The following is a 24,905-nucleotide window of genomic DNA, read 5'->3' as shown; positions in this document are numbered from 1 at the left end:
GTCCTGAAATGCACTGTACACTCAGTAGCAGATTTACCTTTATTTCCGCTTTTTGTTTTGACTCTTCTAAAACAGCTTTCCAGGAGCACACAATAAACTGACCATAGAAGCTAGGTTAGGAAACACGTTTGGTTGTACATGACGATCTTCATGGAGAACTGAGATAAGGAGAATCAGTAAGGTAGCATCTAAAACAGCTGTAGTGTGCTTCCACTGTGTACAAACAGCTCAGCTAAACTCCTGAACACAATCCGCCTAAACAGTCTAAGCTAAATAAGCCGGTTGGGTTAAGATGACAGCTCCCGGTAACTTCCTCTTCCTCACTGACCTCCTCAGTTCTCTGTGTCCACGCCTTTCCCTCTAGGAGGCAGGATGTAAGCAATTTCAAATTCGCAAAATTGATCCAATCCCACCAACACCACAGGCCAGCCAGGCCGGTTTCCCTTTCTTCCTCTGCCTCTCCATGGTGATTTCCAGGGGGTTGAAAATCTTACCAACGATAAAGTATCTGCAGCAACAACAGCAACAACAAAGAACGTATTTACTCATGGCTCTCCTCGCACAGCCGTAAAGGACGGACGGAAAGAGGAGATCCGAACTCCACGGATTCCGAGATTGACTGTTTTGATTCACTTTCCCTCGGGTTCCCCACGCCAGCCTGGGAAGGCCTGCAGTTAGAACGCCAGAATATGCCTCCGTCTCCCCTTGGGAGACGCGGAGGCGGCACAGGCGACCGCGACCCGCGTGTCCCGCCCCCGACCCTCACCTGGCCAGGCCCGGGGCAGCGCCCAGGGCCCGCGCGAGCACGGAGTCCCGGGAGCGTCTGGGGAGGCCGGCGGGCGGGAGGGCGAGCGAGCGAGCGAGAGAGCGGGCGAGCCAGCGAGCGAGCGGGCGGGCGGGCGGGCGCGAAGACGGTTAGGCCGCGCTGCAGGCCGGCGCGCTTCCTGCCGCGGCCCCGGCCTCGGGAACCGCGGCCCGAGCCCCCGCCGCCGTGGGGGCCGCGCTGCCTCCCGCGTCCACGGCGTGGGTCCCCGCCGAGCAGTTCTCACCTGCGAGGCTCCGAGCCCCGGCCTCGAAGCGGGAGGGCCACGCCGCTCTGGGGTCTCCCCGACGCGGGCCCCCTCCCCACACGCACACGGCCCGGAACCCGCGCCCCCTGAGGCGACGCGGGCCGGCTCCCGCCGCCCTACACACACAGACACACACACACAGACACACACTCACACACGCGACACACACGCACACCCACTCGCCGCGGGGCCGCCTCCCGCCCGCCAAAGTCCCAACTCACACACCCACACACGTTCGTCCCTCGCCCACCTCACTTCCCGGGGGGACGCGCTCCCCCTCGCTCCACTCCCGGTCCGACTCCGAAGCACAGAAACACTACCTCATTCTCCTCCGCGGGCCCAGAACGAGCACCCGCAGCCATTTCCCCGCGGCGCACTCACACACACACACACACACACACACAAACACACAAACGCGCGCGCACCAGGCCCCCACAAATGCTCCCCTCCAGACCTCAGACGCAAACACAAACACCCACGCCCGCCCGCTCGCTCGCTCACCCCGAGGGGCCGCGGCGGCGGGAGGCCGGGCCCCCGGAAGGCGAGCGCGCTGGGCTGGGAGCCGAGGCCCGCGCCCCTTCCTCACCTGCATTCAGCGCGCCAGGGTCCGGGCGGCGGCGACGACGGCGGCGGCGAGGCGGCTGCTGCTGCTTCTGCTGGGGCTGCGGCGGCGGGGGAGGCGGCGGCGGCGGTGGCGGCGGGGCTGAGGGCAGTAAAGACATGCAGGCAGCCCGCCGGGGGGAGAGGCACCGGCCGGAGGGGACGCGGGGCGGGCGGGCCGGGCCGGGCCGCCTGAGGAACCACCGAGGCGGCGGAGGGCGGCCGAAGGGAGCGCAGAGCAGACGGATCGGGGGGCGGGGAGGGGGAACGCGGGCCGCGCCGCGCCGCGCCGCGGGGCGCAGGACCGGGGCGCGCAGGAGAGGGCCCGCGGTCGCCGGAGACGCCGCTGCCGCTGCTGCGAAAACCTCGCGGAGCCCGCCCTTGGCCTTGGCCTCCTGGCGCTGAGGCTGCTGCCGCTGCGGGGGTTGCTGCCGAGCCGGGTAGCTGCCGAGCGAGGCCGGGGCCGAGCAGCGAGAGAAAGAGGGAGAGACAGAGAGACGCGAGCTTTCGGTGCCTTCGCTCTAATTCACACACGCTCACAACCCCGAGGGCCGGGGAGAGGAGTCCGGGCGCTATCGCTTTAGAGATTAATAACAAGGTGCAGAGAGTGCGAGGAGGAGGAGGAGGAGGAGAGTTGATTGACGTGGAGGGGCTGGCGGGAGTCAGTCACTCCCCGGCGCCGAGGGGTGGGGTGAGGGAAGGGGGCGGGGCTCCGGAGCCGCGCTTCGGGAGGTGCGCGTGCGCGTGCGCGTGCGCATGGGGCATCCAAGCGCCTGGCTCGCTTCCTACCTCGCCCTCGCTGGTGTTTTGCAGAAAAATTCTGCTTCGTTAGAATGAGCGGGGAGTAGAGCGGAGAAGACTTGTACGATTAGCAAAACCTGGGTGCTTACGGGGATGGGGAAGGGACACGCGTGTGCTTGCACTGTTCCCGGACGCTGGCCCACGCAGGCCCACGGCCGAGCTCAGGGCATTCAGGGTGGTTAAGGAGACCTCAGGTGAGGTGAAACGACCCGAGGAAATGTTTCCTGACATCCTCAGTGGGTTTCTTTTTCTTTCTGATTCTTTTTTTTTTTAACAGCATGTGTAAGTTGCGTGGCGGGAGGTGCATTTAAAAACCTATGACGCTCTGCGATCACCCTGTCCTATTTTTAATTCTCCCTTCTCGCGATAAAATTGTATTTGGCAGTTTGCGGCGGTTACGGAATGAAAACATTTAAGTGTAAACTAGAAATATTATTGGTTACCGTGTGAATGGAGCTTGCTATTTTAAGCCCGGAGGATTGATTTCTGCCACCTGAAGCTTCTTCTTCCACCAGCAGAGCTAGAAGCAAATTTGTGCTCTGCCAGGCAGAATGCTGCCTTGGATTTTGCACTTTCAGTCTCTGGTGCGCGGCTCTGGATTGGGTCAGAGTAGATTACACCGTTCAATACGTTTTATCCTCAAATATACGTTGTTTTCAGCACTCTTAACGGCACCGTGGCACGGTGTTGGTTGCCTTTCTCTCTGGCCTTGTTATTGAATGTTTAAAGCCTTTATCTCTTGAGAGGGGAGAAAGGGGGTGCAATTAAAATGCAAATTATTTATAGAGAACTGCACTGCACTTTCATCTTGTAACCAGGAAGTGTGAATGAGTGAAAAAGCCCCTCTGGGTTAAAAAAAAAAAAAAAAAAAACTACCAGCTACCTGTTTTTCCATTCTGCTTCAGTTTCTATTTCCTGCTAGCTACCTTCCCCCATCCCACTCTCCACCCCCACACACAAACACACACCAACAACACTTTTTGTAAAAGGTGTTAAGATGGCCTTAATCATGCAAGAAGTCTATTCAATCCCAACTGTTCTGGTCTAGGCTGACAAGATACTAATAATAATTAGTAATCTCTGGCTTTGTAAACAACAAAGCCAACAAGTCACCTCAGGAGGCCAGGATAGTGAGGCTGCCTACATGGCACCTGACTTACCAAATTTCTTGACACATACTCCCAAAATAGAAAGGAAGACTAGCAAATTTTGAAAGGGGGAAAATAAATACTTCAAAATTTAAGTCAGATAAATGTGATACTTACATGTCTCACATGTCTTCAAATACCTCTAGGTAAATTTCTAGCTTGTACACAACAAGCACACATAGATGCCAGGTGTGTTACGTTCTCTCACAGCACGGGAAAGTCAGTCAGACGGGTACAGTCCTTACACCCGTGTCCTGCACAGTGCTCACAGAGGAAGCTGACGCATAAACAGGAAGTTCTCAGAGAAGGAGCCAAAAATGAAAAGTGACACAAATCAGATGAACAATGCCTAGAAGGACAGATGGAAACCGCTGGCGTTCTTACCTCAGCCACCTGATATCCCCCACCATCCACTGCCTAATAACAGGAAGAGAGGCAGCAGCTGCAGATAGAGTACTGATAACGGATGAGGATGAGGTTTGCTCCTCTGGAGGCCCAGATTTACATAGGCAAACGTTCACTGATGGTGTCTATGTTTTAAGTAGTAAATGTTTCACAGTCATTGAAGACAGGGGAGGGGTAATTAGAACATTTAGAATACAGAATGTGGACGTTTATAAAAAAGTTCAGTAGGGTTGGGGGAGCTGTGGAGATAGCCCAGTGGTTACGTCGCAGGTCTCCTAGAGGTGGGTTTGATACCCACCACCTATGTGGAGGCTCACAAACATCCATAAGTTCTGTTCCAAGGGATCTAATATCCTCTTCTGACATCCTTAGGCACCAGGCACGTGTGTAGTACACAGACATACACGCAGGCAAAACGTACATGAAAGTCCATAATTTCCAAAAGCTCAGTTGAATCCAGGTTGTGCTCAATCTCTACTCAGAAAAGTTTTCTGTATGATACCAAGTATATTGACTTGCAACAAACAAAGGTGAAGGACTAATTTGCACTAATTTCCCCCTTAGCATATTGGGGACGATACCCAGGGTTTCAATGTACACGGCCTCCAGGGTCTTTAATACGTGCTGTACTACTGAGCACTACGCACTACAGCTGAGCTACAGCTCTAGCTCTAGCCGGGGTTTTGTATGTTTGGTTAGCTTGGTTTGGGGAGTTGCTTTGTTGGAGAGGCAGTCTCTATTACAGTCCAGGCCGTCTTTACACACCCCTCTTGCCACCATGCGTGCTGGGATTCCACGCTCACACCACCATTGGTCTCCCTGAACATTTTTAAAAGTCAGTTTTGTAGAACAAGGAACGGTGTTGCATGATCATAATCCCAGAACTCAAGAGGCAGGCTGGGCAAAGGTCAACCTGGCTAACATCTAGGCCTGCTGTGAGGACAGAGAAAGATCCTGTCTCAATAAAAGAAAACAATCGAGCCAAAACCTGTGTTTTAATATCTCATTTCTGGGTATTTTTCTCGTCCGTCAGATTTCGCCCTTTTTAAAGTATAAATTAAAATAAAGAAGAAAACCTCTGCCTCGACAGTTGGGAGTGGCGCTGAAATGCACACGGCAGTACAAATCTTTCTTTGGCACACTGAGTTTGTTGGTGATGGCTCTTTTGTTTTTAGTTTGTATTTCCTTGACAGACTACTCAACTTTCTGGTGGATACACCAACTTTCTAGAATTGATCATTATACCAATGTACACATTTAAAGAAATATATTCTGTAAATAAGTACAACTATACATCAAAGCATTAAAACAAACCTTACCGGGCTGGAGAGATGGCTCAGCGGTTAAGAGCACTGATTGCTCTTCTGAAGGTCCTGAGTTCAAATCCCAGCAACCACATGGTGGCTCACAACTATCTGTAATAAGATCTGACACCCTCTTCTGGAGTGTCTGGAGACAGCTACAGTGTGCTTATATATAGTAAATAAAATAAATCTTGAAAGAAAGAAAGAACAAACTAGAGAGAGAGAGAGAGAGAGAGCTTATCCTCTTAAAGAAGTAACTTGGAACTGCAGACACTCATGGCTCAGTTATTAAGTTCCCTGCCTACACTTGTTCCTGACACCCACATCAGGCATCTCACAAATGCCTGTCACTCAGGCTCCAAGAGATCCAACACCCTCTTTTGGCCTCCAAGGACAGCCGCACACATGTGGCGAACATACACAGAACCAAACACATAAATAAAAATAAATCTTAAAAAAATATTAGATCATTCAATACATTTTACTCCATCTTATGAATATAAATATAACTTGGTCTGGAATGTAGTTCATTGGCATATCATTTTGTAGCATACACACAAGGCCCTAGTTTTGATCCCCAGCACCATAAATGCGTGAACCAAAAAACTTTAACTTGGAAATAAATAGTGTCCTTGATCATAGTTCAGCCAGTAAAGTGCTCGCCTTGCAAGAAAGAGGGCTCGAATTTGATCCTGCTGAACCCACAAAAAAGAGCTGGGTGTGGGGACACAATCTCATAGAGCCGGGGTGACTGGAAGGTAGACAGATCCCTAGAACTCACTAGACAGCCTCCTTGGTGAGTTTGGAGGCAGTAAGATACCCTATTTCAAAAATAAACAGAAAACAAGCAAAATAAAGACGAAACAAAGCGGCTAGAACCTCAGAAACAACAACTCAAGTGTCTTCTTGCCTCCACTCATATCACACAAATGCTGTGCCCACTCATATATAAACATGGCATATCAATGTACACAGAAACACATTGAGAATATCTTTATTGGTTTTGCTTTCCAGGTCTGCTTTTAGGACCTCTAAACTACATTTCTATGAACTGACACAGTCTACATCTCAACCAACTACATTTTCTATGCCCTTGTCCTTGATATCTCTCCCTCTCCTTTCTCTATTCTTTATGTACTTTTTGTTGTGTTTTTTTTTTATTGTGGATTTTATGTTTGTTTGCATGTGTGCATTTCCTGCAAGTATCAGCCTGCACCTGTCTGCGGTGCACATGTGTATGTGTATTTGGAAGCTAAAGTACAACCTCAGCATTGGGTGTCATTCATTCCTCAATAGCTATGCGCCTGATTTGTTTGGTTGTTTTGGAAGGTTTGGCTTCTAAGGGGGTTTTTTGTTAGTGGTTGCTTGGTTGGTTGGGTTGGGTTGGGTTGGGTGTTTTGAACTATACTTCACCAAGTAGGCTAAGGTAACATACAAGTAAGCCAAGAGGTACACCTGTCTACGCCCAAGTGCTGGGGTCACAAAAATACACTATCACTGCTGACATGCTTTTTTATTTTATTAAAAATAGACTTCTTTACCTGTACAATATATCCTGGTTATGGCTTCCCCTTTCTCTAACTCTTCCCAGTTCATCCTTAAATCCTGACTTTTTTTTTTTTTTTTTTTTTTTTTTTTGGATTTGGTTCTTTCGAGACAGGGTTTCTCTGTATAGCCCTGGCTGTCCTGGAACTCACTCTGTCGACCAGGCTGGCCTCGAACTCAGAAATCTGCCTGCCTCTGCCTCCCAGAGTGCTGGGATTACAGGCTTGCGCCACCACCGCCCGGCTCTGACATTTTTTAAAAATATTTATTTATTTATTCTATGTAAGTACACTGTAGCTGTCTTCAGAAACTCTAGAAGAGAGGGCATCAGAGCTTATCACGGATGTTTGTGAGCCACCATGTGGTTGCTGGGATTTGAACTCAGGACCTTTGGAAGGGCAGTCAGTGCTCTCAACCGCTGAGCTATCTCCCCAGCCCCAAATCCTAACTTTTTAATATGAATTCTGAGTTGTTGTTTTGAAATAGAATCTAGTGACCCCCAGGCCGGCCTTGAACTCACTATGCAGTAAGGATGACCTCGAACTTCTGATCATCCTGCTTCCCAGTGCTTTGACTTTAGGACTGGGCTCCCAGGCCTGATTTTATGTGGTGCTGACCACATAATGAAACCAAGCAAGGACTCGGCGCACGCTAAGCAAGCACCCTGCCAACTGAGCTAGTCTTCCAGGCCCTCGGGTTCGTTGTTGTTTGCGTGTTTGGTTGTGAGCCGAGGTCTCACATTATGGTGCACAGTGGCCTGCGGTGCAGCTCCAGCTAACCCGGAACTTGTGGTAATTCCCCTACCTCGTCCTCCCAAGGGTTCAGATTACAACCGTGCACCATGCCAAGCCACTTATTTATCTTGAGGATGTCAACCGCCATCGGCACACACTTCCAAGATTGGTGACTTAAGGCTGCTTCTCCTGGCCTATCTAGCCTTTCCGTTGCCCTTCCCCTTGTTCCTGTCTCCAGATTGGCTGTGGATTTATTTCATCAAGGATGAAAACAACTGTCTCAGTGTATTAGTTACTTTTCTTGTCGCCATGACAAAATGTGTGACAAGCAGCAATTAAGGGAGGACGAGTGTGTTCTGGCTTACAGTCCGTCGTGTCAGCAGGAGCAGAAAGCAGCCAGTCACATGGCGTCCACAGCCAGCGTGAAGGAAGTAGGCCTGAGCATCCCACAGCGATCCACTTCCTCCAGCGAAGCTCCACCTCCTAAAGGTCCCACGACCTTCTCACAGGGCAGCACCAGCAGGGCAGTAAGGGTTCGAATCCGTGAGCCTAAGGGTCAGTTCACATTCAAACCACAACTCTTAATAGATGAATACATTTCAGATGTTATTATTATATCATATGATATGTCACCCGCCAAGAAACGGTAAGCAAAGTTCTTCATAGTCCTTATCCATTTTCTTTATGAACTATCTATTTCAAGCCCTCTTTTACTTTGTATTTAGGTTCTGCACCTCAGTCCCATCAATGTCGTTATCATTCTTTCTAGTACTTACTTATATTCCACAAATCTCCTAGCCGGACCATCATTACTAGCAAAATAAATATCATGCCTCGATTCATCAGTCTGGGAGGTGGATGACATGCTCTCCAATCAATAAAATTGATTACTGTACCCTGCAGGTCTTTGTAGGATTTTCAAAGCCGTGCTTCAGAAGCTACCTATAGTACCCAGGGGCAAGCAAGCACGTAAAACCTGAACTAGCTAGCTGGGCATGATGATGCATCCTTTAATCACAGAACTCAGAGACAGACAGGTCTCTGTTAGTTCCAGGCCAGTTGGCGCTACATAGTTAAACCTTGTCTAAAATAAATTAATTAATTAAAAAACTAAACTAGTAAGCTAGAATGTGTCATATATTTGTCTTCTATATTGCCATCCCAGTAATTTCAGTTCTCTTCAGTGTTCCTTCTCTTTGAGGAAAATAGTTCTGCCTTTAAAACAGGTTGTTATAGTAGCAAGCACTGCTCAAGCATCACTTTCTCTGTGAAGCTTTATGTAAAAACCTTACTGAAACTCTCATCACATCGTGTGTGGGACCATATTGGCCCAGGGTTAAGGAGAAATGGTCAAAGGAGCTTCAATCCTGATACCTCAAACATGAGGACAAGAGGAGTTGGTTATTTCTCCCCTCCTAACCTGGCACCATAAAGCTGGCTCCCCCACTGTCAGCCCTAGTAAGAATTTATTATCCTAACAGTCTTCACACGTAGTTTGACCTCATAAGTCCCTACACACACACACACACACACACCTGAGTATGTTGATGAAGCATCTTCTGACACCTCTGCCCTGGTCAATGGTACATGGCCACACAAACCTTGCCCCAGAGACCCTGGCCACCTCCCCGGGGGCTTAAATACCATCCCCAACAATAACAAAACCAGTTCTCCAAAGCTGTTCCAGGAGTGTTCATGCCAGTGCAAACCAAGATCCTGTTCTGCACTCACTCACGCCCAGCTAAGCTTCCTTCCCTCCAGTCCAGCTCGGTACCAACAGGCCTGGTACCCTGATTGGGAAGCAGCTACAAGGGCAGCAATCAAGACCAACTCTGCTATAGAAAGCATCATTAAATTGACCATTATATTGGCTTTATTTAGAATGTATAGAAAGAATATCTTGTATATTATATGGATGCATCACCTGTCAGTTAAAAGAGTATGGCCTATGGCTTAAGCAGGAAGTAGAAGATGGGACATCCGAGAGGCAGAGAGTATTGTGGGATAGAGCCAGGCACAGGAAGAGCCACCCAGGAAGATGTGAGGAGACAGACACATAATACCCAAGCACAGGTAACCAGCCACATGGCAGAATGTAGGCTAAAATAAATGAGTTACCTAAGTTATGATCTAGTCAGAGTACAGCCTTGCTATATGGCCCAGGTATTTGCAAATATATTTTGTGTCTGAGCCTTGTTACTGGGAGCATGGGACAGGGAGGAAGAACTCGGACCTAACTTCTTCAAGAGTGTCACCAGAACTGATTTCTGAAACCAAAACTTCTGAATTGTTTTTTTGTATAACCACAAGTTCTTTCAAAGAAGACTAACTGCTACAAAATACATTAGGAACTCAAACAAAGGCATAATAAGGCCCTACCATTGTCACCACCATTATGGATTGAATCACTGTCTATAAACAAAGCAGACAGCCCATCTATGAAGATTAATTAAGTAAGAGTCTCTGTGTACATGATCTATCAAAGCACAGTGCCTATTTGCCATTTGGCCAACTGTCTCTATATAATATGTGAATGAACAACCATGGGACAGTATCCTTTAATTACTTATGTGTGTATATATTTGCCTGACATTCTTTTCTGTGAGTTCTATCCTTAGCAGATAATAAAATTTGAGATTCCTTATCTATGAATGTTTGATTCATTTGATCAGTGGTAACCCTGCTCAAACCATACCGTCAGTATTTTTGGTTTGTTTCTTATTTTTCAAGACAAGTTCTCATTATGTGGCTTAGGCTTCTCTGGGACTCATAGACTGCTGTGTAGATCAGCTCAGGCTAGCCTCAAACTCAAGGACCCTCCTGCCTCTGTCTTCCAACTGCCAATTACAGATGTGGTACATCATCTAGCCCATGCTGTCTTCATTTACTAGGAAGCATCTGCTAGTAAAATAAGTCAGAAATAACTTTTTTATCACACACACATACATTAAAAGGTCTGCTATGGCCAATTCAGGGACAGTTGTGGATAACAGGACCATGTTATCTGTAAAGTAAGACTTCCTCTCCTGGTTCATGGGCTAGTACTTCTGTTAGGGCCCACCCACGACACCTAGTTATGCAACCTATGACGGTTTATACTCAGGATGGAAGAAGAAGACCTGTAGTCTAAAGGGTTGCTTGTACTCAGAGGAGGAAGTTCTAACTCATCTACAAGGATGGGGCTGCCTTCTGCTCAAAGACAGGGAAAGATACTATGGAGGTTGGAATTCTAACTATCGGATTTATTTTCTTGACAATGCAAAAGTTTATTTCCTCTGTAAGCACTTTTCTGGAAAGTCTGCCTAAAATACTTGCTTAGATTTCATTAGCCATAAACTTAATGAAAGATCATTAAGTAGCTGAGAAGTGAGCTGAGAAACTGTTTCTGGTAAATACATAAGTAAACCTCGAAGCAGCATAGACAGGATCTGCCACAGTACAACACTGAATGGCGCAGGGTCCAGAGGAATAAAGTGAAGATGGCGTATTTAATTTTATAACCAAAACTTTTAATGCTAGTCAAGCAAGCATACTATTCTGCTCATCTAAATTAAAGTAAGGCCTTTTCAACAGGACATTCAGAGTCTGTTTTTAGAATCGCACAATTAATTACTCCCTTTTCTACTTTGTTTCTTTATCTCTCCAAAAGGTCAGTTGAGTTTGTTTTGGGTATCCTCAAGAACATCTATATTTAAATTCTGAGATGTCAAATAGATGGATTCCCTTATTCTGTAAGGGAATAAAAAATTTAAAAAAGAAAAACTGCTTTGTCCTAAGAGTAAGATCTTTTTCTTGTCCCAGATACCATTGGACTTTTAGGAACATGCACATTTTATGCTCACAAATCTGTTTCCTAGCCTGTAAATAGTACAGGACTCCCCACTGCCTTTCAAGGATGCTTATAACCTGGACCTCCACATTTTCAAACTTAGCACATTTCTCTGTCTTTCTCCCTAGGTTTTATCCAAACTTATCACACATGCCCGACTTTCCCAGTCTTTTGTTGTTGTTGTTGTTGTTGTTGTTGTTGTTGTTGACATTGTTGACGTTGTTCTTGGCTTCCATTATTTGACCTTCCATTTGTCTCCAAAGAGTTCTTTCAAGCCTCTGTCCCTAGTGTTTCCTACAGCCTTCCTTGATGCTCTCACAACCCCGCATATCCTCATCTCTATTTGAAAGCCCACAGCACAGAGGAGCAGTGCTCTGACATGTAAACTAGGTGTCTTGGATCCCAATGGCTGTAGAAAAGGATACAGTTGAATACAGATTTTTGACTCTGTCACTTATTATACAATCTTTGGGAAACTGCTTCTCTTCATCTGAAACATAAATGTCCACTTGCAGAGCAAGAGCGTTTCCCTTACTGGGAGTAGAAGGCTGAACTGGCTGGCTATACTGCTATTTCGAGGCCTCAGTAGGGGATCCTTCCTACAAGAATGAGGAAACCCAGGTTAGCTGATCTATCACCGTCATGTATAAGAAGTTGGAAGAGCATTAGCAAAGTTTATCAAGAGACAGCTGCAGGAAGGAGAAACAATGGTAGGCCTTATCTACATGATGAGAGGTGCTTCCTTCAGATATAAAAATGGTCTCCAAAGCTTCTCAACCATTCTCCAATCTAGAATCCCATAGTGCATCTCATTAATAAGGCTCTTAAGTCTGACTTTATCTGACCGTCCCTGACTTTTAATCCTGACTAATTGAAGGAACCAGTCATCCTACTTGAAGGAATATTCCACACAACGTTGAACTTCTGAATGGCTGATTATTTAGACAAGCATATTAGCATTGGTTTTGATCCATTGTCTCCTCTGTTTTCTGGAAACTAAATGTTATAGCTAAGGATTTACTGGATTAAAATTAAACATTTTTTGTTACAATACATCATAGGTATGTTCTGTACTTCATGTTTACCCAGTTAAATAATACAGAATCTTGCTTAGTACACTAAATAAATTTAATCCTAGATTGAATGGTGATGTTCCACTCCCACCCCTAGAAATCAACCTCAATGAATTACACATGTAAGGGTAAAGTATAGAACTCAATATTGGTTTTCCCTCAGGAACTTGATGTGTTGTGAAAGAATCCTTGACCTGGGTGGTGATAACTTATTAGTAGACCATATGCTTAACATAGTCAAGGCCCTGATTTCAATCCCCAACCCACAGCAAAGAAGGAAGTGAGGGAGTAGCAGGGAAAGGAGAGGAGGGAAGATGGAACCAAGTGCTAATACACCCACATCAAATGAATCAGGAAAGCTTCCAACAGCTGACCTTTACAGTGATCTTAATCAAAGGACTAGGCTCTTCCTGTGTATGGATAATCTTGTCATTGTGTGCTTTCAGAACTGTATTCTACTTCTTTGGGTAGCCAGTCTCTATTGCTGGGCCATTCCCCCAAAAGATCCAGGAAAGAACAGTATTTCTAATATCACAAAGTTTCTTTCTTTTTTAAGATTTATTTATTTATTTATTTATTTATTTATTTTTGAATATATATATGGCTTTATTACAGTAAAGATATATGACAAAATTCTCCACGCAGTAAAGTTCAGAGATAACAATAATCTCAGAATGCTATGCATACAAGACTCATTTAAATGTCCTGTATGTACACTTATACACCATTGCAATAACACATACAAGAGGTACAAGGAACACTCAGGACTAAACTAAACACATATCTTCATCATTCAGAACTATCATTCACCCACCAAAAATGCTCAAACAAGGAGCCGGCAACAGCATCATCTCCTTATTTATTTATTTATTTATTTATTTTATGTATTTGAGTACATTGTCACTCTCTTCCGACACAGCAGAAGAGGACATCCAATCCCATTACAGATGGTTGTGAGCCACCCACGTGGTTGCTAGGAATTGAACTCAGAACCTCTGGAAGAGCAGTCAGTGCTCCTAATCACTGAGCCATCTCTCCAGCCCCTATCATAAAATTTCCAATGCTGTGTTGTTACTCTTCCGCATATAATAACACATTCTTTCTATATCTGCATTTGCGGCTCCAAATCTCAGTATTTGAACTGAATGAACCAAGTACACATTTCTCACGTTTATCCAATATAGCAGATTTTTGCTATGAAGCCTGTATTTTACTTTAGTTCTGAAATGACTCATGCTCCTCACACATTCTAATTTGTGTTCTCCAGTTGACCTTCTCGGTTCCTTCTTTTTATGAAGATGAAGTTACAAGTCTGAATACCGTCATATGACATGAGTTAGGAGAAGCACTACACAAAACCCTTTCCCCTTTGCATGCTACAATGCTTGGGGGAAAAAACACCATGGGAACTGTCATTTGAAGATAAAAACGTCTGAAATACCCCGCATTACCTTAATTAGTCAGCTCCCACACCTGCTGTGCTAACCATCATTTTCCCAGAGATTCTCAGTGTGTAGGGAGAGGGAAGATTATGTGCAAAAATAATCCTGACATGCTATCAACTGCATTTTTTTCACACTCTCCAAAACCGAGAATACTCCAGTTAAATAATATTAAGAAGTCTTGGGTCTGTGACTTTAGCTTAGTGACATAGTATTTGCTCAAAATGCATGAGGCCCTAGTTTGATCCTAAGAACTACACACACACACACACACACACACAGACACATACATACACATACACACACGTGTTTTAGTTTTACTAAAACAACATGCTTCCTTTGTTTACCCCTAATAAATTGTCTTGGCTAACTTCCATTGTCATCTAGACTGGGGTTTGATTGACCTATGTAATGGGCATCTAGGAGTGTCTTCCATCTATGGAAGACATAGCCTGAGTATGGTAAGCACTACTTCATAGACTGGCATCCTGGACTGAATGAAATGCAAAGGAGAAAGCCAATCAAACACTTACATTCCTTTTCTCTTTTTCGGTGGTTTGTTTAGCTGTGAGCTTCTACAATGCCTTCTCCCACTCCCCAAACACTCTCATACCATGAGCTAGAATATTGTCTCCTTCCTTAAGTTGTTTTGATTCTGGTTAGGTATTTAACAACAGCAACTATCAAAGTAATTAGAATCTATACTGACCATAGATAACTATTAACACCCATATGTGTTGTCATACTGATGTTTATTGGCACATTGTTAGGAAACACATGTAAACTTACACTCAGCAGTGGGTTTTTTGTTTGTTTTTTGTTTTTGTTTTTTGTTGTTCTCTACTTGCTTACTTAGGATGGTTTTAAGTTTATTTGTAGATTTTTTCTTTTATTGAAAATAGATTTTTTTCATACAATATGTCTTGATTATGACTTCCCCTCCTCTTCTTCCTCCTCCTCCTCTCTGTTCCTCTCCACCCCCTTCTCATTTTGGTAGCCCTTTAGAATCACATGTCACTGTAATAGTATGAATCAGGAATGTTACTTACAAGCTTATGTTTTGAGCAGTGGATTTCCAGCTTGTAGCACAGCATGATTTTGAAGGTTGTTGAGCCATTAGAAGGTGAATTCCAGCTGATAGAATTAGGCCAGTAGGCGTGGGTCTTTTGAAGGTTATACTCCGATCTAGGACCTCTACCTTCTGGTCTACCATGATGTGAAACTATGCCTCCACCATGACCTGAGATTCTCTGTCTCTTCTACTATAAATGGACTAGAATCTTTCAGGAACCACAAACCAAAATAAAGCTTTTCTCCTTTGTTTATATGGTCAAGGTAGCAGTGATTCAAAAGTAACTAATCTATAGTATGAATCTCTGGCTTTTCACATTGAGGGAATACTGGAAACTAATGATTGCCAGGCAGGGGTGGTAGAATAAGGGGGTAAGAGTGTGGGATCATGGCATATGTGTCATTTTCTTCAAGAGTGTAGCCACTGAAAAGTTTATACATTCCTCACTAGTGACTCCACACACACACACACACAGACACACTGCTCATGCTAGCAACTCTAGCTAAATTCAGTGGCAGTCTCTTTCTCACACTTAGATAGACAAACACACACACACACACACACACACACACACATACACACACACACCAAGGCATGAAACCAGGAGTGGGGCTCTGGAAGAAGTGTTCCAGTAGGAGGAAAGAGATGAGAGAAGGTAATAATTGAAAGTGAAAATTACTAAAAATCATCATATACATCATATATGAAAATCAAATAATTTAAAAGAAAAATGGTGGGGGCAGGATAAATGGGTTGGCCAGGATTAGAACTTAAATTTTCTTTCCCATCTGACTCCCAGAAATCTAAACACTCCACCACCATCATTCTCCGCTAGAAGCGAATAAGATGAATTAAAATACTACAGGAGAACAGAGAAGAGGCCTCTTTAGTAAGAATTGCTCTCTCTCTCTCTCTCTCTCTCTCTCTCTCTGTCTCTTTCCTTCTCTTATAGTCTGTAAGATATTATCAAAGGACTGTAGGTTTTTTTGGTGTGTTTCTGTTTATACATCTCTTTGTGTACATGTTTGAGAATGAACTATAGCTGATTCTGTGGAATTTACTTTTTCCACTCATTGTTACAGTGTTAATGTAATGTAATGCCCTTAAGTATAATGCTCAATCCCTTCAGATCCAATGTTCTCATTTAATAACAAATATTTTGTAATATTTCTGTATTATCCCGACCTGTTCTGACCTGATTTGCATGAATAGTATGTTTTATATACATAAATGATTTCTTTAAAAATAATATAATGCCTTAGTTATAAGCTATAGGGTAATTAAAAGCAAAGTAATTTATCGTTAAATACTATAATGCAGTGCTCAGACTTGACTACAATGGATGCCAAAATAAAGATGTTAGAAGCTTGTACCTACATGTAGCTTTAATGTGAATCCATGACTATACATGATAGATAGGTGTGGTAGGTCATAAAGGTGACATGATATTTCTAAAATGGTGAATTACTCTTGGGAAAATTCCAAGCAAAACATTCTTTTTTAAAATTATATAATAGCTGCATATCTATAAAAAATTGTATTAACCTTCTTCCTCAAAATCCCAGCTCCTTTATAAGTGAAATAGAGTTTACTCTAGGTTCAGACCATGGTACACATGCTTTTCCTGTTTGTCCAGAGGGGATTTTTCCTCTCAGTGCTGAGTATTGAACCCATGGCCTTAGATATTCTGGGTAAGTGATCTAACACTAAACTATAGCACCAGGCCTCATGGGTGACTTTTGATGGCAAGGGCTTGTCATCTTTCCTAGTGACATTTAAAAGTCTTACATGGGACATCCTGCCAAGTGTAGGACTTGACTGAGAATTTTTGGATCTTCCCCTCTTAAATATTATTTCCTTATCAGGAGAGAGATAGATCTCTCTCTCTCTCTCTCTCTCTCTCTCTCTCTCTCTCTCTCTCTCTCTCTCTCCTGACTGTGGTATCTAAAATCTAAAAACCTACCTTATTACTTCTCAGTATTCTCTTCATAAGTAGGGATATGCCAGTCACAAACTATAATTACAGAAAATATTTTACAGATCACCTAATAACATTCCTGTTGTTTAATATGACATTAGAGGTTACCAACTAATTAGATATTTCCCGAACCCAACACCATTTCCTTAAATCATGGAATCATGACAATAGATCCTGTTTACTTTCTATACATTCTCTGCTTGAAGTGCAGTTACTGGCTTTTTTTTTTGAAAAAATAATAATTTGTAAGATATTATCAAAGGAGTATAAATTCTTTTCACGTGTGTCTGTTTGTACATCTGTGTGTGTCTGTGTTGTGTATGTGTGTGTGTCTGCTTGACCTTTACAAGCACCATATAAGGTAAGTATTATTGTCAGTTCCCCTCAAAAATGTCAAGTAACTTTCTTCAGGAACCCCACATCCAAACCAGGTGATTTTACTGTTAGAATGCATATGCTTAGCCACTACAGTTTATCGTTAAATATAGTCTTAGAGTGTCCGGCCCCTTGCTTCATCTCTGTTTACCTTCTGATAAAATGTCTCCCTGTGAACGCCTTTCCTTTTTGATCTCTGTAGAACAATTCTTGTCGGTAAGCCTGGGAGGTTGTTCCCCGCCCCTTCTTCCTCCAGCCTTTTAAGTGCTCTGCGCTGTATTTGGATCTGCTACAATTGGTTTTAATTAATGTCTCTACCCTAAGGCTATCCCTGAATAAATGACTCAATATAACAGAGCAAATTCAATTTTTAAAGGAGCTTGGGAATTTTAAACCTGCACCAACACGCTGAGGGAGTACACGGTTTCATATTCATCCTCTCTTCCTCCTCGTCGGTTTGCTTTTTAAGATATGAGAATCCTGTATCTCAAAATGTTTTTCCCTCATTCTGAGTGACCTCATTTTAAGAGTCAATCCTACTCTACCACCATCACCGTGTGTGTGTGTGTGTGTGTGTGTGTGTGTGTGTGTGTTTGTGTGTGTGTGTCTAGAACAGAAGCAATCTGAGGGAATATATACTGCTTTATTTCTTCTATAATGCCTTGTAATGCTTATACATAACAAATCCATAGTGACTACAGACAGATTTACATGACAGTGAGTTCAATGGTTCAATGTAATTAGCACAAAAAATCTAACCATGTTTAAGAAAACAGTCTTCTCTATGGTTTGGACCTATAAACTTCTCCAAAGGCTCATGTGTAAAAGCTTGGCTCCAGTCTACTCCCACTTAAGGACTGTTGGACAGTTTAAGAGGTGAGGCATATAAAAAGCAGGCCACTGGGCGCATGCTCTCAAAGGGGATGTGGGAGGAGGGAAGTTCACCGGTAGAATGCCTGCTTAGCTTGTGTGAGGTCCTGACTCCAGCAATCGCCAGTGCACAGTTCCAATACAAATACAAAAACCAAATAAGCAAGAACAATCAAACAACATACAGAAGAGGAAGGGTGAGTGGAGGAACACTAAGAGAAGGAAGAGGACGGCGGGGGCAGTCGCTTCCTCTTTCTGTCCTTTAAGTTTGGGCTCTGAGTAAGCACGTTTGTTCTGCCCCATGTTCCTGTAATAGTACACTGTCATAGGCTCAAACCAACAGGGACGACTGATCACGGACTGATGCTTTCAAGATGATGGGCCCAACAATCGTTGGTTCTTTCTAAGCTGGTTGTATTGGACCAGCAGTGGAAGATGATTAGGAGGCTCACCTACATCTCACAGGGAAATTCTTGTCCTTCCCAGCCTCCAACTCACGCCAAGCTGATCCTCAAACATTTATGGTAATGTTTTTAAGATGGTGAACACTTGATCTGACTATGGTGTTTAGAGGTGGAACATACAGAAAGTGACAGGTTATAGTTGGCTAATTGAGTGGAGCCCTTTTAATTGAACTCTGATTTTATAAGTAGAGAACATAATTGAATTTTCATGCCGTGTGTATACACACACACACACACACACACACACACACACACAGTCAGCCCTGCTCAGAGCTTTTAGGACTTCTAACTTCCCAAACTGTGAGCTGAAACACTTCTTAATCAAATTGCCCTACTTTAGGTATTTTGTTTTAATAACAAAAGGTTGACTAACGCATGTTTTCAGCCAGAGAGCAGGGAGTCAGTTTTGAAGCTATATACATAAATTTTTTCTTAGACTATATGAATATGGAATATGGAGGGGCTCCCAGAAATGACCTTTTTAGGTTTTTATAATTATTATTTTTGGAATATATCCAGCTCATTTATCTAACGAGGAATGAAAGAAGAAATTAAAGAATTATGCTTCATGGTAGAGAGCGCTAACTTTCCCACTTCTATTACTGTACATATGTGTGCGTGTCTTTGAAGGAATGTTCAGCTCATTGGGCTATGATGCAATTATCATCAAGTATCTGCAACCAGCAAGTAGAGTTTTGTCTGAAGAACTGTATTTTTCTTGTGGATAGTTTCCGAGGGAAAAGGGTAGTCTCCAGACAGAGAAACTTTACTGAGTGACCCTAACATGAGCTGATATCCAAAGGTCAAGGAATCCAAATGCTTGGGAATATACCATCAAATAATTGTTGTTAATGATGAATTCCCTCCAGTGACGCTCTTCCCCACCCGCCCCCACCTGCTGTAATTACAAAAGGCATGAGAGCTTTAGACTGGTCCTGCTCCCTCACTGCCTGTAGTACTCTGGAAAGTAGCCCTGTACCTCACCTGGCAGTGGGGTCTGGCCTTGATGGTGAGGGCACAGTGAGCCAGCCCAAGGGTTTGAGAACTGGGAGAGATGGCCCAGGCCCTCACAGGCTGCAGCACTTGGGAGAGTGGGTCCCGGGCCTTGACTGGGCAGCACAGTGGCAAAGGCTCTGGAGGTCTGGGTATTGGTAAGTCGGCCCTGAAGTCATGAGAGCAGGAGAGCTGACCCCACCTCCTGCCTATAGCAGCTTTGGATGGCCTGGCCAGAGCTGTGCTGGAGAGCTCGCTTTCGTGGTGAGGATAAGGGAGAGCCAGTGTGCTGAGCAATTAAATTACCACCCATGTCCAGATCCAGGGCTCTGAGTTGTCCCACCCCAAAATAGATCATGTATGAACTGGTGGAGCATGTGAAAGGGCTGGTCCTGAGCTGCAGGAACTCCATGACACAGGGCAACAGCAGGATAACCAGGAGGGGTGCTGGCGAAGATTCAGTATTGATGGTGTCATAGAAGCAGAGTCCTGGAACCAGACCAATGACTCATTGCAATGAACATTTGCAAGTGACACACTACAGCTTCCACGATGGGATATTTTCTGTGGTGTGTGTACGTGTGTACGTGTGTGTGTGTGTGTGTGTGTGTGTGTGTTTTACTGGTTGTAAGAGGGAAGAGTGGATATGAGAGGACAGGATGAGGAGGAGGACTAGGGTGCATGATATGAAACTCACAAAGAATCAATAAAAAGGTTTTAAAAAATTAAGAGCAAAAGATGATTCCCCTCATTCACAGTATGATACTAAACAGGGAAAAGGAAGTCAAAAACTAAGGCTGCAGATAATATATTTGTATTTCCCAACTGCCGTTTTTCCCACCTGTAATCTTCTACTGGAGTTTTTCACAAACTCTGCAAAATTGTATAACTTCAGCACAGACTCTGGAAATTTGTGATATTATTTAGGCTTATTGAGAGAGACAGAGACACAGAGACAGAGACAGAGACAGAGACAGCTCAACATGAAGCCTGGTATAGACCAGGTTGGCCTTGAACTTATGACCTTACTGTTTCATGCAAGCCAGGATTACAGAGATGAACCAGTACACACCACACTCAGAGGATCTTTTGTCTGTTTGTGTTTTCGAGTCTCATTGTATTGCTCAAACTGGCCTCAAATTCCTGGGCTCAAGAAACTGTCTTGATTCAACCTTTTAAGTAGTTAGTGAGTTTTCAGACAGGATCTCACTATGTGGCCCAAGCCAATGTCAAATTCCTGAGCTCAAGCAGTCCTCCTGCTTCAGTCAAACAAGCGCTGGCATCACAGGGACTTGTCTTAGCTTCTTGTCATGTTGCTGAGATAAAATGCCCTGACAAAAACAACTTAAAGGAGACAGGATTTGTTCCTCTAGGCTCACATTTCATGAGTCCAGTTCATTCCAGCAGGGAAGTCAAGGCCAAGGGCTTCTGCAGTCAGGATGCAGAACGCGATGACTGTGGGCTGCTACTCAGCACGCATTCTAAGTTAAACAGTCGGAACCCCAGCCAGGAGCACTGCTGCTCACCGTGGGTGGGGCTTGGGTTGGTCTTTCTACCTCAGTTAAAGCAATACCTCTCCACAGGCATTTCCGGAGGCCTGTGTCCCAGATGATCTGCGTCCTGTCCTGTCCTGTTGACAGTTAACACTAAGCATCATCCACCTCCCCTGTCCACCCCCTGTTGCCCACCCAATTACTACCCTGCCTCCTAATGCCCCACCCCCTAATACCCCACCCCTAACACCCCACCCCCTATGGCCCACCCCATTACTACCCCACCCTCTAATACCTCACCCCATAATACCCCATCCCCCCAATACCCCACCCCCATAATACCCTATCCCCCTAATATCCCACCCCCTATTGCCCACCCCATTACTACCCCACCCCCCAAATACCCTGTATCCCTAATACCCCACCTCCCACCCCGTCTATAGTAAACTATTTTAGCTGTAATTTGGGAAAACAGGAGAAAGTCATTTATCCATAATGCTTTGTCCAGAATTTCTTTCTGTCCTGCATGTTTGTTCCAATATCATTCCATTTAGAGACCTTTATGGAAAGGAAAGCAGGAGGAATGGCATGCCTGTGTGGTACAGCTGTCTCCCAAACATCAGGACTTTCTAACTCTATAATTGGAATGTATGGGTTATAGCTTCATAAAGGAAAACAAATTTGTTTGCTACGTCCTCAGAGCCTTCCTAGCTCAGGGTACCCTGGAAGAGTGTGTGGGGTGACTAAAGGAGCCAGTGTGCAATTATAAAGCTTTGTCTCTGGTCTTTTTGTTGTATGAACTTCAGGTTACTTCTATTTATGTTCAACTCAACACCCACAGAGTACTCTATAAGTTAGGAACAGAGTTAGCAGCTCTGGAGGACACAAAGATTATTAAGATGTGGCAGCTGGCTTGAGGGAGTCAAATGACACAGAAATAGACACAGACAGACAAAGACACAGAGACACAGACACAGAGACACAGACAGACAAAGACACAGAGACACAGACACAGAGACACAGGCACAAACACAGACATAGACACAGGCATAGACATAGGCACAGACATAGACACAACACAGACACAAACATAGGCACAGACACAGAGACACGGGCACAGACACAAAGACACAAGCACAAACACAGATATAGACACAGACACAGACAGGCACAGAGACACAGAGACACAGACACAGAGACACAGGCACAAACACAGAGAGAGACACAGACACAGAGACACAGGTACAAACAGACACAGGCATAGACACAGACACAGACATAGGCATAGACACAGACATAGAGACATAGGCACAAACACAGACATAGACAAAGACATAAACACAGATACAAGCTTAGACACAGGCACAGACACCCAGACACAAAGACACAAGCACAAACACAGACATAGGCACAGGCACAGGTACAGGCACAGGCACAGGCACAGGCACAGGCACAGGCACAGGCACAGGCACAGACACAGACACAGGCATAGACATAGACATCTCTTTCCTGTGTCACCTCTGGATGTTCTGAACTTATTGTCTTTCTCTTCCTTTGAAGCATTTTTCAGATTTTCTCTCCACTAAGAATATTTGTACTTCTTGGCCTGGTCTTCCCTGCCTGATTCCTTCCCTTGAAACTCTTCTTATATTCTTTTTTATCAACTCTTCTTATTACAGTAATAGCTCTTTTCTCTCTCTTTTAAATAAGCTTTGAGAACATCCTTCTTGGCAAGAAAAGAGTTTTCCCTTCCCGGGAGATCTCTCTTTGATTATCTTTTTTTTTTTTTATTTTATTTCAAGTTTTATGTATTTCAAGTTGGCTATTCTTAACTTTTGGTAGCATAATCTTTTAGAGCTTTATATTTTCCCAGAAGATATTTTTTTCCTCCTTCTTTTCCTCTCTTCTCCCCTCTTCTTCCTCCTCCTTCTTCTCTTCCTTTCTCTCCTCCTCTTCTCTCCTAGCCTCTTTACATGTATGCTGCTAGGTATTGAACCCAGGATAGCTCATATGCTAAGCCTGAGATTTACCATTGAATTATGTTCCTAACCAACTCCCTTAAGATATTAATAGTAAACCATTTATAAGTGAAGATAAAAGTCTGTCCCTAATGTGTTGGTATATTTTCGCTCTGAAACATATTACACAAACTGGTTAAAATTACTAAGGATAAAAATATGCATATATCTTATAGGCAATATACATAGAATTTTCTCATTAAAACCACAGGGACAATAGTTATTTCAGATCTGAACTATATAGCAAAAGTTCAATAAAATGAATTAAAACAAAAAGGGAAATGCCATTCCAAATCTCCCCAGTTATCATGTTATAAAAATAAATGAAATAGTACTTTGAATTTTGACAGATATTTCATTACTATATTTCTGATTTTTGTCTGCTGGTTTACAATTGAAATGCTTCTATGTTTAATCAGCTGAGTTGATATTCATAACAATATTGTATCATGAACTCATCTATCATTTTCATTAGAAAATGTAGAGATGGCTGGGAGGGGAGCTGAGTGGTGCAGGGTGCAATTGGCAAGTGTGAGTCCCTGGGTCCGTGCTGCCGTGCCCCTCCCCAGTGACCAGAGGGACCAAATGAGGTCTCCGAGTCACAAAAGCTCTTTGTATGTGGCTGCTTTGGTTCCAAGTTCAAGTATTCTGACTTTTAGGACATAAGCCTTCTGTTTTCTCACATGGTACGTTTTTCCAAGTCATGAATATTTGCATTTAAATATGCTTTTGATTGGGAGTGGTCACACATGGCTAAAGTCTCTTCATTTGGGGAAACAAAGCAGCAAGATTTCAGTGAGTTCAAGCCAGCCTCGGCTTCACACAGAGTTCCAGGCATGTACAAGACACAAGCTAAACCCAAGGAACAGCAGAGTAAGGTAAAACAGAAAGGTACTTATTTGAAATATTTGAACCACAGTTTCTACTGTAGAGATGATACTTTTCACTAAACCTTTGTATTAAAAAATTAATACGAGTTATTTCTATGATAATCAAGAGGCCTAGATTTTTCATCTGATAGAACTCAAGCCTTACTATTACTGCAGACAGTGTTACACAAAGCATGGGAACTAGAAAAAAAAATGAAAAGTGACACTAATATCTAAATAGTGGTTTTAGATCCAAAGACATTAGCTGCAAAGGCTAGATTAATGGACATTTAAATTGTCTACGCCAATACTAAAATAAAAACTTAGAGGGTGAAGGGAATATACCAGTAATATGTACACACACACACACATACACACACACACATGTACACACATACTGAACTCAGGACCCTACATATGCTAGGCAAGTACTCCACCACTGCAATACATACCTAAAATCTTTAAGCTTTCTAATTTTGAGTCAGGGCCTCTCTAAATTATCTGAGTAGGATCCTCTTGCCTCAGCCTCCCAAGGATTACAAGGATGTGCCACCATTCCTGGCTGAACTGATTCTTTATTTTCAGTCATAGTTTTGTGGGATAAGGTATTTGTCTCAGCGGAATAACATATGAGAAACGGTTTGACAGTTTTCTCTCTCCTTTCCTCCCTCCCTCCCTCTCTCCCTCTCTCCCTCCCTTCCTTCCTTCCTCCCTCTTTCCCTGTTTCCCTCCCTCCCTCCCTCCCTCCCTCCCTCCCTTCCTTCTGTTGATGTATGTACTGCTGGAGATTAAACCCAGAACCTTGCCCATGTCTCTCCCACT

General features: G+C 44.0%; 1 protein-coding gene across 9 annotated transcripts in view; it reads right to left on the bottom strand.

Annotated features, from left to right (window-relative positions):
* The window catches only part of Cnot6l (CCR4-NOT transcription complex subunit 6 like), a 93,785-nt gene extending 89,695 nt beyond the window's left edge, over nucleotides 1-4,090 (bottom strand). For 2 of the 9 annotated variants that reach the window (XM_052199565.1, XM_052199567.1), the window contains exon 1: nucleotides 1,657-2,304. Coding sequence is in view for 1 of the 9 variants with exons in the window: in XM_052199566.1 (XP_052055526.1) it covers nucleotides 1,391-1,395 (5 nt within the window). In the remaining 8 variants the exon portion in view is untranslated. Of the gene's footprint in view, nucleotides 1-328; nucleotides 475-1,049; nucleotides 1,286-1,320; nucleotides 1,344-1,390; nucleotides 1,482-1,656; nucleotides 2,305-2,914; nucleotides 3,210-3,736; nucleotides 3,969-4,003 lie in introns of those variants that run through there. The other 7 variants (XM_052199570.1, XM_052199568.1, XM_052199569.1 and 4 more) reach the window with 7 other exon arrangements.
* Between the last annotated feature and the right edge of the window lie 20,815 nt (nucleotides 4,091-24,905).

Source organism: Apodemus sylvaticus, chromosome 11 (assembly GCF_947179515.1).
Source record: "Apodemus sylvaticus chromosome 11, mApoSyl1.1, whole genome shotgun sequence".
Taxonomy (NCBI): domain Eukaryota; kingdom Metazoa; phylum Chordata; class Mammalia; order Rodentia; family Muridae; genus Apodemus; species Apodemus sylvaticus.
The sequence above is the reverse complement of the archived record's forward strand: the minus strand, read 5'-3'. Positions and strand labels throughout refer to the sequence as shown.